The following is an 18,318-nucleotide window of genomic DNA, read 5'->3' as shown; positions in this document are numbered from 1 at the left end:
TCAATATCAATTGAGTTTTGGAAGCTGTATAAGATAAAGTATAATCTATTTCTCACTACATAAAAATAGGGGAGTATCCACAACTAATTTATTTTCTGTGCATTTTTTTAGCTAGCTGATTTGAAACAACTTTATGAGGACCAGTGTTTGAAGCAAAATGGATATCGACAGCAGTATTTGGAAGTACTCAATAAGTTTTATGCCTCAGTAAGTTGACCTTTTCCTGCTTCCTAGCAGAGCTCCACATTCTATTCTCAAATATTGGCTCTTGTAATTAAGATTTTATTACATATATTTTCTTTTTTTGATTATTAAACATGTATAAATGATTCTTTTATTTTTTTTTAAAGAAAAGTACATGGAATATTGAGCTTTCTAACTTGAAAAAAGACTTTTCAGAGATTTCAATAGCACATTCTCAAGCAGCAGAAGAAAGGAGTAGACTTTTACTTGATTTGGACAACATAACAAAGGAAATCATTGTCAGGTAATTCTGCAAGTAATTTTTAAAAAAACAGGAGACTCAATAAGTAAAATACCCTAAACCTCTCCTGTTTGTGTCCTTAGGGTCATAGGCAGTGTTTTTATTCCTCGTTTTCTTTAATTTTATTTGTTTCTATTCCAAATTCTACGTTTTAATAACTATGAATCCCTTTAGAAGAAGCCAAAAGAATGAAAAATGATCTTACAAGAACTTTAACACACTGTCCTCCATTGGGCTTATCCTTTTCTACTAAAGATACTTTAAACTAAAAAATGTCTGCTAAAGCTTAGGACAACCCTCAATTTCCCCTGAAACTATGACACTAATTTTTCTTGGTGCAGACATGTGTTTTCTTGTCTCCTCTCTCTACTCTGAACTTCATATTAAACTTACCAACATGCTATCCATAGGCTGAAATTATTTTTAATCAGTTTACATCACAATCCCACCAACAATCTAGAACAAGCTTTCTTACATGAAAATGAAAATTAATGTAGTATTTGTTAACCCAACCATTAGGTTGATATAATTTAAAAATACTACCACCTCTGGAAAAAAAATGAAGAAATCAGCATTATTTCTAATACCCCCCCCCACACACACAAAACACAAATATTTAAAAAAATATTTCAGTCCTATCTATTTTGAAAACTATAGTTAGTTCTAACCTATCAATCCAACTTTTAAGAATCTATCCCATAGAAAGAAAAAAATCAGAACATGACAACAACATTCACCTTCCTTCTAAGGTGCATTCCTTTTCATTGAAACCTGAGAAAAAGAATGGGAAAAAGGTAGGAATTCAGGAAGAAAGAAACCCGTTTAAATGCCGTCATTGTGCTTCCTTTCCAATCCATTATCTCTATTTGGGGGTGGATAGTCTTTTCTTTTTCTTAAACAATTATAGTTCACTTCCATTTCTGCATTAATTTAGTAGAGATGAAGGGATAAAGCCGTTCCTCTATATATCCCACAAGGTCCTGAGAGTAGGCAGAGTTGCGCCTGGCTTACCTTATTATTTGGTTCCGATAGTGGTTTTACTTCGATATCTCCTACTTGTCACATTTGTTTTTAAGTCTACATAGCATTTTTATGGTGTTTTCTCTCCTAGAATATTTTTGTGGCTCTTTCTACATAATCACTACTTACCCATAAGATTGAGGCTCAGGAGTGAGTTCTGGGAAGCCATTTAATATATTTTTGGTTCTAACTAGTTATAAAAGACAGTAGAATATATCTTGACATATCATATATACATGGAGTATAACCTCTCATTCTTCTGGTTGTACATGATGTGGAATTATGCTGGTTGTGTATTCATATATGAACATAGAAAAGTTATGTCCAATTCACTCCTGTCTTTCTCATTCCCATCCTCCCTCCCTTGCCTCCACTTTGCCCTGTCTAATCCGGTGAACCTTCCCACCTCCCCACCTCCATCTATTAAGAGTCCGCATTCGCCTATCAGAGAGAACATTTGGCCTTTGGTTTTGAGGGATTGACTTATTTCACTTAGCATAATAAGTGAAATTAATAAAAAATTATTTTTTTCCATTTACCAGCAAATGTCATAATTTCATTTTTCTTTAAGGATGAATAATATTACCTTATGTATATATACCACATTTTCTTTATTCATTCATCTGTTGAAAGGCACCTAGGTTGGTTCCATAGTCTAGCTATTGTGAATTGAGTTGCTATAAACATTGATGTGGTTGCGTCACTGTAGTATGCTGATTTTAAGTCCTTTGGGTATATGCTGAGGTGTGTGATAGCTGGGTCAAATGGTGATTCCATTCCAATTTTTCTAAGTAATCTCCATACTGTTTTTCAGAGTGGTTGCACCAATTTGCAGTCCTACCAGCAATGTATGAGTGTGCCTTTTCCCCACATCCTCACCCACATTTATTTTATTACCTGTATTCTTGATAATTGCCATTCTGACTGGAGCAAGATGAAATCTCAGTTTTAATTTGAATTTCTCTAATTGCTAATGATATTGAACATTTTTTTCATATATTTGTTGACCAGTCATATTTCCTCTGTGAAGTGTCTATTCAGTTCCTTTATCCATTTATTGATTAGTTTCATTTTTTGTTGTTGTTGATGTTTGTTTGTTTTGTTTTGGTGCTAAGGTTTTTGGGTTCTTTATATATCCTGGAGATTAATGCTCTGAGGTGCAGGTGGCAAAGATTTCCTTCCATTCTGTAGCCTCTCTCTTCTTGTTGTTGATTATTTCTGTTGCTGTGAAGAAGCTTTTTAGTTTGATACCATCCCATTAATTGATTCTTGATTTTACTTCAGGAGTCTTGTTGAGGAAGCTGGTTCCTAAGCCGACATGATAGAGAGTTGGGCCTACTTTTTCTTCTAGTAGGTGCAGGGTTTCTGGTCTAATGCCTGAGTCCTTGATTTACTTTGAGTTGAGTTTTGCGCAGGGTGAGAGATTGGGCTCTAATTTCATTTTGTTACATATGGATTTCCAGTTTTCCCAGCACCATTTGTTGAAGCTATTTTTTATCCAATGGATGTTTATGGTGCCTTTGTCTAGTATGAAATAACTGTATTTATGTGGATTTATCTCTGTGTCTTATGTTTTGCACCATTGGTCTTCATATCTGTTTTGGTGCCAATACCATGCTGTTTTTGTTACTATAGCTCTGTAGTATAATTTAAGGTTTGGTATTGTGATTCCTCCTGCTTCACTTTTCTCGTGGGAAGCCATTCTTGACTTTATGAGAAATAGAAAGTCCAGTGATCCATTTTTAGTATACAGTATTTGGCCTTAAATATAAAATTACTTGGGATGTAAGAAAAGCAGCTAGAGGGGAGAGCAGAGTGGAAAATTATAAATAGTTAACACTGGAGTATGAAAAATTCACAGTCCCTTGACAAACAGGAGGTGAGGGGCAAAGGACTGGCTTGGCCAATAGAGATAAACCCACATATGCTAAGATGCATTCACACCAAGAAGGTTTTCCAGCCACAGGAGAACAAAGAGAGGTGGAGACAAGTAAAGGTATATTTCTTTAAATAATCTAATAAGAGACAGTAAAACCTAGACGACTATTCAGGAAGATTGTGCACCCCAAGGTACTTAGCCAATGAGGAACCAGGAGAAGGACCTTGTGCACTAGGGGATAAATTGCTGACTGTCACTGCTCTGCACACCCAGACACCGCAGAGCTTGCAAGACCATCAGTAAAAAGCCTCACTTTCTCTGTACCTAGTGGTTTTTAGTCCATTCTTTGGGTGTGGGCAGGTGAGTGTGTTTCTTAAAACTCTTCAGTGAAATCTATCATATTCATGTGTGGCACACCTGTGTCTTTCAATTGTGTGTTGTGTGAATTTGATTGATTTCTGTCTCATAATTGGGCACACACACTATGCTATCCATAATTGAGTGCTGAAAGGAGGGAAGGGGATAAACGGGAGAGGGGCTCATCATATTTGTGTAAAAAATTTGTTAGTTTCTTGGCTATTGCTTTACCATTGGAACTCATAGAATAGAACCATTGGTTGAACTTATCTATATCTTAAATACATTTTTAAAAAAAGAAATAAAAGGCAATAATTTTTTCAAAAGAATAGCCTAAAAGTATAGTTGGGAGTATTATTACAAACTAGCAAAGAAAAAAGAAAAAATAGCTGAAGAGTGAGTGAGCCAGGGAGGAGCCCCCTCTGGGAGAAGAGCAAGAATATCAGAAGTTAGCATTTATTGGATTGTCTTGAAGCAACAAGTAACCTTTAAGATTTGTAAGCAAATTTTAGTGGCTTGCAAGTATAAAGGTATTTCTTGCCCACAGGGCAAGTTAGCTGTGTCTCCTATGTCTGTGCCTCATGTCATTTCTTCTGAGATCTAGAATGGAGATTTGGATACTTGTAGGCATGTGGCTCTGGTATTATAGGGAAAAGTGCACTAGTGAGATCACTCAATGGCTTCTACAATATCCACAGAAGGGGGATAGTTGTCACTTCTTCTGACATTCCATTGAAATGAAGAAAGTCACATGGTCTGGTCTTATAGTCACCAGGGTGAGAAATCTAATTCTCTTAAGAGACAGTGAATAATTGGAAACACAACACTGATCTATGACATGCAGTGGGAGTGTAGACTTGGTAATAGGGAAGGATTTGCATGGGATGCATCTTGATGGCCCAGATAACACCGTAAGACGTCATTAGTTTTATTTGCTTTTCTTCTAAATCTGCTAAGTCATTTTATGACCCCATGTTTGACACAGATAATGAAAGCTTACCTTTTCTCTCTTCAATGTCGTATCAGCAGGTGTGTCATAATTGGCAGTTTTTGCTACATACTTCTGCATCTTACTCTTCTAGCCCTTGCTTTTGCTACCTTTTTGACTTGGTTGCTACACTGTGTATTGTCCATTTTCTTCAAATAGCTATTTGCAAAATATCTCTGAGTCCTGTAATAAAGTCTAGCTAATATTTGCCAACTTATATTTATGAATGGGGCTCTATTTTTCCAACTTGTATACCCTCAAGACCCTGTTTTTGTTTTTCAAATAATGACTTTAAGAAAAGCTTCATTTTACTAAACTTTATAATTCCTTCAAGGCAATAGTGTCTTCTATGATCAACTTAGCACTCTGATTATAGTGCATATTTGTTGCTCAAAAGTTGGAAAATACAATTGTAATGCATTCCGCTGTTGTGTATTTAAAAAAATAAAATCAATAAAAAAGTTGGAAAATACAAAAGAAGTACAAGAAGAGATTGAAACCCTAAAATCACTTTAATACATAGAGATGTTACTGTTACTGCTTTTTTTTAATTCTTAATGAGCAGTTGACTAAGTTCTGTTTTTTATTCTCAACATGAGAATAAAAAATTTTTATTCTCATAAAAATGAGAATAATAAAATTTTTGTCACATTATAATATGAATTTCATATACATCATGTAAATATCTGTATAAGTGTATTATATGAATAGACTATGCCTAATGTAATAATTATTCTAATTTAGGTTGTTTTAATTTTGAATCTTGTAAATATCATTATGGTGAATATTTTTCTTCTGAATTCTTTCTCAGCATGGCAGCTATTTTCAATTTAAAATAGGTTTATAAAAGTAGATTGGCAATGATACTTTTAAAACTCTTGATACATCTCCCAAACTACTTTGCAGAAGCTTGTCCTTCTTTGCACCTGTGCTAACAGTGAGTGCTACTGTAGTTTTAAATAAATTGGTTTCCCCATGAGAAATGAAAAGTTATATTCTCATTATTGTTTTAAACTCCATTTCTTTAATTACTACTGAGATTGAATATTTATATTCTCCATTGAATTCTCTTTTTATAAATAATTCTTGCATGTTTCCAAGGAAGAAATAAAGAGCTCAAGTTCCCAAGAGGCAGAGTAAGCACAGCTGGAATTTGAAACCTGACTTTCTACATTCATGTTCAAATTTTTTCAATTTTTTTAAACAATTTAATCTGACTTCAATTTAACTGAAATTTAATAATGTTGAAATGTGCTTGACATATTAGCCTAGTGATAACAATTACTAAAAAAAAAACAGTAAATTTAATGTTAAAATTGTTTTTAAAACATCAGGGCACACATAAGAATAAGCCACAGTTTTGGTGTGGCTAGAGCTTTACACCCAATGCATGATCTGACTTGTGTGTCTGTGTAGTGTGCATATTGCATTTTTATGTGGCCGGCAGGCAGGAGCAACCACTAAAGCTAGGGAGTCACGCGTCAGATAATGAATTGTCTTGACGTGTTTGGACTCAGTGGAGAGCTATAGAAATCCTCCAAGGAAGCCATATACACAGAATTCTTCTCTCATGATGTCATTATAGTGGTAATTGGATGAGTCAAGATTTATTTGATTGTTTTGGTAGTGGTAGAAAATGAAATGAAAAAATGAATAGAGGAGGAAAAGAAAAATTGGAAGTAAAATGTTGGTATGTTTGGTTGGTAATTATAGATGGCATGATACAAGTGTCAATGCCTAGAAATTACTGAGATTTATGGGTTTAAGATTGTGAAAAGAGGTTCATGGAGATATTTATTAGATGTCAACTGCAGGAGCTCCTTAAATTGTCCAGCAAGCATTTTCATGTTTATCCCTTTTATCTGTATCTCAAAATTTGAATTTTCAGGAGATGGAAATTTTGTAGAGTAAATTATACCACTAGGCCATTTATCAGTATAACATAATGTTCCCCCAATACATACTGGGGCAGAATCAAGAAATGTAGTAAATAGCTTTTGTCAATTTTACTCATTAGCCTACAGTTTGGTTGGTCATGAAATCACTAATACTTCTGTAGAAACATGATGGGAAAAAAACCTTATTCCTTAGAAAATTAACAGAAAGTATAACTAAAAAGATATGACATACATAGGAAGTTGGACCCTTCTATAAAAAAGCACCCTATATGATTAAATTTTCCTTTTAAAAATGGGAGTTGGGTGATGTATCAAAAATTGGAACATGATAATGACTTAAAAATAAAATATATTGATAATATATATGATAAAAAGTAAAATTCTAAAGTTAATTAAATATTTAAAAAGTGAAGCTCTAGGGAGCTGGGGATATAACTCACTTGGTAGAGTGCTTGCCTTGCATGCACAAGGCCCTGGGTTCAATCCCCAGCAACACACACACACACACAAACACACACAGTAAGCTCTAACCAAATTAATTAAAAATTTTATTGATTATAACTAAACTCCTAATGTAACATTGTACTATAATAAGCGGTCACCTTAAAGTAACCAAGGTAGTTATAAAGTGACTATTTATGGGGATAAAGAGCTCTATGGTATATTTAAATGTGAAAAAGATTATATTAATATTAAACTCAGCACTACTGGTCACTTTAGAGAGAGCTCGAAAAATGAAACCTCAATAGGTACCAACAGCAATCAATTTGAAATAAAATTTTAAAAGATACCTCTTGCAGTATGTTTGAAAATATCAAATTCAAAAAGAAAGTTTCTTCAGGAGGTATATAATAACTCCACATAGAACTACATAGAATACTGTATAATATTATTTCATTATTGAGCAAATTGAAGAAGATGCAAATCAATGGGGGATGTGTTTTAGTCAAAGATTGAAACACTTGCTATTATAGCAAACGGTTTCTTCACAAATGTGTTTGTGTATGTGTGTGTGTGTGCGATTTAACTGAAAACTGATTCAAATTATATATGGAAAATCAAAGACATCAATATTCAAGGAACTCTTGAAGAAAGACTGAGCTTCAGAAATTATACTATCATTTTTCAAAAATTATAATAAACCTCCATATGTAAAATGACTAGTTATTCATGCAAGGGTAGATAAACAGATCAGTGAACTGAATAGAAAGTCCAGAATCAGATCCATATGTGTATATTCAGTTGATTTATGGCAAATCTACTATTTGAGTGCAGCATAGAGTGAAGGACCTTTCTAATAGTGGTACCCCTTCTGTGGAGAACCATAGACATCCACCCTGTGGATTAGCTATGGATCCCTACTGTGTTGGCTTTTTGTCACTGTGACCAATACCTTAAATTAACAATTTAAAGGAGCAAAGATATATTTTGGTTCATAGTTTCTGAGGTTTCAATCTATGGTTGGCCAGTTCCATTGCTGTGGGTCTGAGAGGAGGCAGAAGGGTGTGGCAGAGGAAAGCTGCTCACCTGGTGGCAGCTGAGGAGCAGAGAGAGAAAATCAGCAGGAAAAAAAAAAAAAAAACAGGAACAAAATATAGATCCTAAGGACACACCCCCAACACCTACTTCCTTCTCCCACTTCTGACATTTTCTGCCATCTCCTTTCAAATTATGAATCCCTCAATGAATTAACCCACAGAGGAGATCATGATCAAATCCACAGATCATCATCAAATAACTTCCTAAGAGCTCCCCTCCTGCTTCATTGGGGACCAAGTCTTCAACACAGGATCCTTTGGGGGACATTCCAGATTCAAACCATAACACCTACCTGTCACCACAAACAAAAATATGTTTTGAGGAAGGCAAAGTTTCAAACACCATCGTAAAGTGTTTGAATAAACATGCCATTAAGCCAATGAAAAGGAAAATCACAGACTAATCAAAAATATTTATAATACATATTTCTGAAAAGATAAATTAATAAGCCAGTAAATCAATATAAAAATTCAATACATAATAAGTTATAAATACAATGCATAATACTAAGTTAATAATACAATAAGAGCACAAAATAATTAAAAACCGATAAAGAAAAAGCAAATAATCCAAAAAATGAGCAAAATCTTGAAAAAGAAGATAATCAAATGGACAATAATAATGGAAAAATCTTTGATTTCAGTCATCAGGAAATGTAAACTCAAACCAACAGAGATACTACTACTCTTCTTAACAGCTAAAATGCAGTGACTCAATACTGTAGATTTGACAGGAAAGTAAAAGAACGGGAACTCTCAAATATTGGGAGTACGAGTGGAATTTTGTACAACAAAGTAAAAAGATAATTTACAATCTATACCTAGGTATATACTCCATGGTAATTCATATATATGTCCATCAAAAGTCATTTATGGTACATACCTGTAATCCCATTGGCTGGGGAAGCTGAAGCAGAAGGATTGTGAGTTCACTGCCAGCGTTAACAAAAGTGAGGCGTTAGCAACTCAGTGAGACCCTGTCTCTAAATAAAATACAAAACAGGGCTGGGGATGTGGCTTAATGGTTGAGTGACCCTGAGTTCAATCCCTAGTACACCCCCACCCCTAAAAAAGTCACTTATAAGAATGTTCATAGCACTATTATTTTCACAACTAGAAAATATTTAACATCAAGAATACAATGAGTATATAAAATATCACTTAGTCATTCATAGTAATACTCTGCAACAAGAGAATGAACAGATTTCAGCTTCATACAAACTTGTACAAATCTTTTAAACATTATATTGAGCAAAAGAAGACAAAATAACAGCATGTACCATATAATCCTATTCAATAACAGACACAATTTCATGATGGCCACACAAGTCAGGATTGCATTTCCTATTGGGTGGTAGTTACTATGTGAGCACACACCAAGGGCTCAGGTGGCCATGCTCAGTTATTTTTGTTTTTTTAAATCTGAAGTAGAATGGTACTGACATATTCATTTGAAAATAGATTGAGCTGGACTTTTTGGTTTTAAACTTTTCTGTAAATATTCCCATTTTAATAAATTATTGCTTTAAAACAAAAATTAAATTTCATAAATTATTAGTTCAGTCCACCTACAATGTATTATTCTCTTATTGAATTTATATTATACCCAGATAGTAAAGTAGGTTCTAAAGTTCATATATACTTCTACTTGAAACTTCCTGACTTTCCTGAGTCCCCAAGGAAACAAACAATTATTACAGAAGTGATACTTTCTAAGAGGACTAATAAGTATAGTAAGAAATGCAGAAAAGGAGCAAGCAGGAGCTTCTGAGCCGTGGCTCATATTAGCTGTAGTGACTATGATGACCTGCAACTTTTAAGAATTCATTTCTTCTGTAAAGATGCCAAATTTGTTGATTTATTTTTCTCTTAGAAGTAATATGGCTTTATTGAGGTTTTCACATATGACATGAAAAATAATAAAATGTATAACTATTTTTCCATGACCGCATACCCACTGCCCTATAATTGCTTTCGGAGAAGTAGGGCCTATGCATCTTTCCCTCATCCCCATTTTTTGGGTCCTGAAGGACTAACCTAGTGCCTGATGCATAGTTAACATGTGAGAAATATAAATAATATTTTCAGTAGAAAATACTCATTTTCAGCTACATACAAACTTTATGCAGCACACTATCACATTACACACTATAAGACATGGTAAATATAAAGGTCAAGAATTTTTAGAATATACCACTTTATCTGAGAAATATATCTCTGTTTGTTCTTTGTGAAAAATTCTCCTCTGAATGATAATTTTATAACTTTATGACTAATGGACTAATATTATAATTTTATACTGTGGCTTACATTGAATGTTTATAATTAAAGAAAAAATGTAGGATTAATAAGCAAAAGTGTGTATGTGCCTGTGTGTGTGTGTGTGTGTGTGTGTGTGTGTGTGTGTTTTGAGCACCTTGTTCATGTCCAACACTGTTGTAGGTGTTGGGGACATCATTTAAGTTTACATTCTCCTAGGGTAAAATATGTAATATGTAACTGAACTGATGTGAACCAATTAATTTTTAAAAATTCAGCCCATTTTGATAAATCTGGTGAGGATTATGACTTAGATAATGTGGTAGAGATTAACAGGTCATAGGAAGGTCAGGGGCTCTGGTTTAGCAGGGACATTTAACTTCTTATATCTATTTTTACTTTAAGCAGAATTCTTCTCCAAATGGCCATTGAATAACTCTCTTAAGTGTTATCACCTCTCTAAAGAAATTATTATCTGGAGATCTGAACAATGTTTCAGCCTCGAACAAGTCTAAGGAAAAGAAACGGAAAGTGCAGAAGCCCTGAGATAGATAAAATTTCTAGGGCTCTAGAAACAGAACAGTAGCCAGTGTTGCCTGAGAACTGTGTGTGAGAAGGTAACTCAGGGAGACAAACACTGGCAAGGCAGACAGGGCCCAGGCACTGCAAGCTCATAAGTAAGGGAAAATAAAGGCAAACAGATTTAAACCATTTTAACAATCTTATACTTTAGAAAGATCACTTGGGCTGCTTAGTGAAGGACAGATGGTAGTGCATATAGGAAGGATACATTTTTTTTACTGATTTAGAAAAATTGTAATAATGACGATACAGATTTAAGTTTCTGCAGTATAAATGGCAAAAAATAGCTGCTTTTTGTATATGTTCTGGAAGGAGTGCCAACAGGTCCTTTTGATAGATGGGTTGCAAGATGTGAAAAGAAGAAAAATGGTCAGGCTACTGGCTGAGATAGCAAGGGCTTGAAGGGAATGTGAAGGTGATTTGGAGGGAGAAGATATAATTTATTGGGCCATATTAAATTTCTTCTTTCTATTAGTTTTTCAAATTCTAATAAGAAGTCATAATTAGATACATTAGTTTATAACCCAGCAATGATGAGGATATCAAAGAAAAATTTGCAGTCATAAAATTAAACAATGGGACTGGACATGATGTCTATAAAGATAGTGTAGACAGGGAAGTATGAGAATGTACATCCTGCAAGATGGATAGTAAAGAATATGGAGTCTTTTTCAAAAGTAGAGCATATTAAATGAAGTGCTGTGCTTACAAGAAAGTAAAAACAAAACAAAACAAAAACACCTTAGGGTCCAATACAAAGAAAATAATTGGACAACTGCTACTGCAGGTTAAATTCCCAATTGATATTTGGCTATCCTGAAGATTTGGGTGAGAAATAGTCTTACAGAGCTTGGTAAATCAGGGAAGTAAATTTACTTACTTCTCAGCATAGGTCAAAGGCCATGGATCTTTGCAAGTGAGGGAGCTGGATTAAGTGAGGATGCTTTATTGGGTGGACCAGAGGAATTATACCCACAAACAAAGGCAGAGACAAGAAGGTGTGTTTGTCCAAAGCCTAGAAACTAGGTAAGGGAGAAACAAGTAAGAATATTCCCTGACTGGCTCCTTCATGCTAGTTTGATGTTTTAATTTACATCACCTAAATCATCTAGAAAGGATCTAACTAAGAAATCATCATATAAAAAAGTTATCTTGCTCTGTTCAAATATTCTCTAGAGGAATAAACTCCAGAGGCCATAGACGATTCTCATAGATAAGGCTTTTAAAATTAAGCTCACAAAAATTATGAAAATCATAGAAAAAAATGCACCATGAATGAGAGTTACCAGGACTAACCAGAAGTCCATTGACCATCCTCAATAAATTTAAAAATAACAGAATCATTAGATTTATCCTACCTAAGTAAGTATAAATGGCTAAAGGCAATATAGAGAACTAATAGACAAGTTTCAAATAAATTCAGACAGCTTTGAAAAACAACCCTCCCCAAAACTTATAAAAAGTAAAGTGGATTCATTGTTACTAAAGAATATTTTTAATTAAATAGCAGATTACACTGGGGAAAAATAATAAGTATATCCGTAAACAAAGTAGAATGCAGAATGGAGCATATAGAGTAAAAAAGATAAGTATGGAAGAAAAAGTGTTCTGGAAAATAGAACAAGAAAGAAAGGAGAGAATGGGAAAAGCAATATTCAGAAATATAATGGCAGATAGTCTGCAGTTTTTAGAGCACAAATCTTCAGATTTAGACATCATGATAAATTCCATACAGGATAAATTAGAAATAAAATTTTAAGTATACTGTAGCCTATTTATATTGGAAAAAGAACTTATAGATATGGTATGCTTTTTTGTAAAATTTATTCTACAGTGACAATATCTGGAACTAGCTTTCCTTTGTCTTTAAATTCAAGGCATAAATGGTACTTCCTATTCAAGACCAATATCCCCTGTCTTTAGACTCAACCTCTTCTGCCCTGTTTAGGACATAGTTTAATATGTATCACTTTTGTTTTTGACATCTTCATTCATTTTATTCTTACTTACCTATTATTTTGGCTATAGACATCATTAGTCCTTTCTAATCTAAAGTGAAAGATTGACTTTAATCCTGTTGTGCCTTTAGCAATCATTTGTTATTTTCTTTCTATTCTCATTAAAATGTCCACATGATTAGCAATATTTGCTAGATCGTCAGTAATATTTACTTGACTATTAATCACTTTTTGACTCGCAGCAGTCTGGCTTCTGAAACCTCCATGCTATAAAAATTTATCTTACTTAAGTGCAGAAAAGAATTTCCTTCTTGAGCTCACTGGTAATTTTTTTAGTTCTTTTGTGTTTCTCTCCCAACTCCCTTTCTGCATGAAATTTAAATGTTGGTGCGTGTGCCCTCTTTCATCTATTTTTGATGTTTTTTGAGGTTCAGGACACATTCTATTGTTTTTTTTACTTCCGAAGTCATTCTTTTTTAGGAATCTTAGAGGGGTTCACTTATCTCCTTCCACCTACTCCTTTGGGGATTAGTTTAGAGTTTAATCTCAGATTGTTTTCATCCTTTTTCTTCCTCTAGGTCCAGGAATTTCACTTATTATTCTAACATGTTCTCTCTCTGCTTGTACACACACACACACACACACACACACACATACTCACACAAGCATATTCACTTTTTCATCTTCCATTTTTATTTCTCCTTATAGTGCCATTCTTTAAATACCTACACATATCTATCGTTTTAAATATACTCTAATACATCTCCTGACACTGCTATTTACCAAATTATTTATTTGGAGCATCATCCAACATATTTTTTTTCCTGTCTGTCAGCCAATATCTTACCAACTTCTATTAAGTCTATTTTCTAAATATTTCTCCAATGGGTGTCTTTCTTTCTGTTTCAATTACCAATAAAATGCATAATGGCCATGCGGGGGCATGGGAGGAATGGAGGAACTTTAGACAGGGCAAAGAGGAGGGAGGGAAAGAGAGGGAGCAAAGGGGTAGGAATGATGATGGAATGAGTTAGACATCATTACCCTAAGTATATGTATGAAGACACGAATGGTGTGAAAATGCTTTGTGTACAACCAGTGACTTGAAAAATCGTGCTGTATATGTGTAATATGAAATGAATTGCATCCTGCCATCATGTATAACAAATCAGAATAAATAAATAAATAAATAAATAAATAGCAACAACTAAAAATGCACCAAGCCGTCCCATCTAACTCATTCCAAGTTTGAGACTTCAGGTTCTACATATGCCGTATCACTGGCATAATCTATTTACAAAGGGTCAATCAGTATTTGCTTTCAGCAGCTTTAAAAAAGTTTTGGAGGTTCCCTACCAGCTATGGGATAAAGCCCCAACTCCCAGACTGATTGAGTCTGTTATCACTTGGTTCCATGATCTTTCAGTTTTTCAATATTTATATGACTATGCGCTCAAACTCATGTTGTTTAGAACTTCTATCTTGGTCTTGTTATTCCTCTGCGTGGAAATCTTTTACACATCTCCCTCTTTCCTCCTGCACTCCTCCTCCTCTTCCTCTTCAGGTTGTTTTTGTAAATCTGATTAATTAAACATTCATACCATAGCTCAAATATTAACTATTCCCAGAAGCTTCCTGTCTTGGTCACTTATCTTCCCCTCAAACTAAGGCAGTACATCTTCCATGATGTGCTTATGACAGCAGGGAAATCTGATTTGCTATTGTTATTTGTTTGTTTCTTTTTTTCCTTCATGAGAGTATAAACTGGGAACCTTTGTTTTAAGTCATCTTTGAAGCCCTGTAACCTAGCACAGCATTTGCCAAGTAATCAGTATTCAACAAGTATCCATTCAGTTGACCCTCAGCTGGGTATGATGGTGCACACCTGTAATCCCAGTGGCTTGGGAGGCTGAGGCAGGAGGATCATGAGTTCAAAGCCGGCCTCAGCAATTTAGGGAGGCCCTAAGCAACTCAGCCAGACCCTGGCTCATAATGAAATATTTTTTAAAAAGGGCTGGGGATGTGGCTCAGTGGTTAAGTGCCCCTGGGTTCAATCCCCGGTACCATAAAAACAAACAAAAAATTTCAATTGACTCTCAATGACTGCATGTGCTCCTCTCCCAGCATTTACCACACTGTGTAAGTGTGATTCCTGTTGGTTTGCTTATTAGTTTCTTCCTTCCTGGACTTAGCTCCTTGCTTGTAGGCATTGTGTGGTGGAAGAGGGGCAGGGAGGGTTCTCCAAGGGTGTTGAATAAATGACATAAAGAGAACTGACTGTAAGAGTTTATTCTTGGTTGTCCCTTTGTGTCAAGTTTATTTGTACTCCTGTTATCTCTGCTGTGTGTTCTAATGTCATACCCACATATAATGGCTCTTTCTGTTCCAAAGCAATACCAATGGTTATTTATATTTTTCTGTTTTTTTCTTGTGTTCTATGTCCATAAACCAGAGAGCACTACAAAGATCATGTCCTTGCATTTTATTAATTAACAAAAACTATTTATTGACTCATTTGTGCTATTCAATGTGGATACATTACCCTGAATTCATTTACATTTAATCTTTATATTACCCTTGATTCTTGGTATTTCATGTCAGTCTTACAGATGATGAAATTGTATATGAAACCTCTTTTAAATTGCATAAGGAGCACCTTGGCTTTGAGTATAGGTCTGACTCAAAATGCATGTTCTTTCCAGCTAACACCACCACTTTTCTTCCTCTGTTAGAGAAGGTTCCTATTTCTGACATGTTACAGAAGATTTTAGACTTTAACTACTTCAAAAAAATGTCAGAAGCTTATGACTTTCCTCAGTTCTCTAAGTTTGGCTCTATCTATTGTTTTTTACAGAAATATCTGCTCTTCTAACTCTCTCCTTTTTTTTTCCCTCTCTCACATTTTACTCTACCATTTATTTGTATCACCTTCACCTTAATTCCAGCTTCTATTTTTTTGTGTGAAGTATAAAAATGACTTTTTAAGATTAAAAGCAAATCATTGACTTCATAAGTCTAGTGAATACCTTCGTGAAACCCCCTGGATTGCAACTATCATACACATTCAGATTCCTCCAGAACACCAGCTTACCATTTTATGCCATCCCAAACTGTCATGCTATTTAAATAAGTGACAAAATTCCTTTAATATCTGACCATTGCTCATAAATAGTTCACCTTGAAAATGGCAACATTAGAAGCTAGATGCCACATGTGTTGATAGACTTCGTTCAGTACTCTGTGTACACAAATATTTGTTAGACCATTTAGTGATGATGATGATGATGGCGATGATAGAGGATTATTTGCCTTGTAACAACAGCATACAATTTGATAATTTTGACACTCAGAAAACCAGCCAGTATCCATTAGAAATGGCTCTTTTACATTTGGGACACTTGACTTGAGCAAACAATTTCACCTGATTGCTTATTCACATGGCAGACAGACTTCAATAACCAAAGTTGAGGAAAATGAACTTGTTTAAGATGATTTGAAATTGATCAATTTAGATTTAGTTTGCTTGAAGTTAACCGTGTGACATAAATTTCTACATAGTCATTTTCTTATCTTCAAGCTCTGTAAAATATTCAGAATATCTACTTCTGACACTCTACTGTAGTTCAAGCAAGACAATGCTACTGTAAGTGCAGTGATCCAAAGATGGGTTTGATAATTGAGGGAAATGAGGAAAAAAGTTATTGAGTACCATAAAGATATATTGGTATATGTTATGAAATGAGTTTGTCAAGAGTTAACAGGATGATGATTTATTTGTAGAGGTTGCAATTAGAATATTATTGAAGTTGTTAAATAGCCTGGAATACATAGAATGAATCCACAGGGTACTATGTTTTCATACCCATTTAGCTATATCTTACCAGCCTATTAATTTGTGTTACTTCACAGAAGTGTAGAATTTTTTTTTCATCATTTCACAGCAAACTTTTGAATAAATAGTCTTAAACTATTTGCTTTTACAGTAGAGTAGAAGAAGAGGAATAGGGGGAGGGAAAAGGGGAGGGAAAGTGTACTAGGGACTGAAGTGAAGCAAATTATATTCCATGCATGCATGATTATGCCAAAATGAACCCAAATATTATGCATAGCTACAATGCACTAATAAAAACATTAAAATTATGAACAAGTGAAAATTGAAAAAAAACCCAAACCTAATTAATTGGAACTTTTAATTAAATTTTTCTGACATAGTTACCTTTTTCTTTATTCGTGTTAGTTTAAAACCAGTGGGGGGAAAAATAAGTGTGCATGCTGAAAAGTCCCCAAATATTTCATACGAATTAAATTAGTGAAAATATAATGTATGATAAAAAATCTCAGATATAAAAACCAAGAATATTGAAATAACACATTAAAAACCATGGACACATCATTCAAAATTAATTACATACCCATATGTTAGACTATTTTAGAACTTCTTTTAAGTAGTTAAACTATAAATAAGTCACCCCTCCCATTATTTGTCAGTAGTTAACAAGATGATGATTTATTTGTAGAGGTTGCAATTAGAATATTATTGAAGTTGTTAAATAGCCTTGAATACATAGAGTGAATCCACAGGAAACTGTATTTTCACACCCATTTAGCTATATCTTACCAGCCTATTAATTTTCTACCTCTGCAGAAGCAATGAAAGGGTGAGTTTGGCATGTAGATAGTTCATGAAGAACTTGGACTCTCATGTTCCCAACAGTATTTTCTCTTGTCCTACAGCAAATACCCTCTCTTATTGGTTTTACTTTAGATCTCATCATTGCCAATAACAGAGTCACTTGCTGATCTCAATTTAAGAATCCACTCTCTTTCTAATTTTCTTACCCTTACCCCGGAAATTATTTGACACTTTAAGACAACCAGTGTGTTCTTCTTAATACACTTGTCTATCTCACCTTTGGTTGTTCTTTCCTTTCTTACAGAATTTAGTTATGTTTTCTTAGCATAAGCACATATTTAAATCAAATTCAACACACTTTTTCTATGATTTAAAAAGGCCTATTTTTCCACATCAATGTTTACAGCAGCACAATTCATGATAGCTAAACTGTGGAACCAACCTAGATGCTCTTCAGTAGACAAACGGCTAAAGAAACTGTGGTATATATACACAATGGAATATTACTCAGCATCAAAAGACAATAAAATCATGGTATTTGCAAGTAAATGGATGGAGTTGGAGAATATAATGCTAAGTGAAGTGAACCAATCCAAAAAAAAAACAAAAAACAAAAAACAAAACCCAATGCCTAATGTTTTCTCTGATTTAAGGATGCTGATTCATATTGTAGTTGGGGGGTATGACATGGGAGGATTAGATGAACTCTAGATAGGGCAAAG

The 18,318-nt window shown here is 34.3% G+C and overlaps 1 protein-coding gene across 1 annotated transcript in view; it reads left to right on the top strand.

The window, feature by feature from the left end:
- The window catches only part of Ccdc178 (coiled-coil domain containing 178), a 394,311-nt gene that overhangs the window by 76,516 nt on the left and 299,477 nt on the right, over positions 1-18,318 (top strand). Inside the window, exons 9-10 of the mRNA XM_046428324.1 lie at positions 112-207; positions 351-487. Of these exons, the coding sequence (XP_046284280.1) occupies positions 112-207; positions 351-487 (233 nt within the window). The remainder of the gene's footprint in view (positions 1-111; positions 208-350; positions 488-18,318) is intronic.

Source organism: Marmota monax, unplaced genomic scaffold (assembly GCF_021218885.2).
Source record: "Marmota monax isolate L192 unplaced genomic scaffold, Marmota_monax_Labrador192_F-V1.1 WCK01_AAM20220418_F8-fsc00031, whole genome shotgun sequence".
Taxonomy (NCBI): domain Eukaryota; kingdom Metazoa; phylum Chordata; class Mammalia; order Rodentia; family Sciuridae; genus Marmota; species Marmota monax.
The sequence above is the reverse complement of the archived record's forward strand: the minus strand, read 5'-3'. Positions and strand labels throughout refer to the sequence as shown.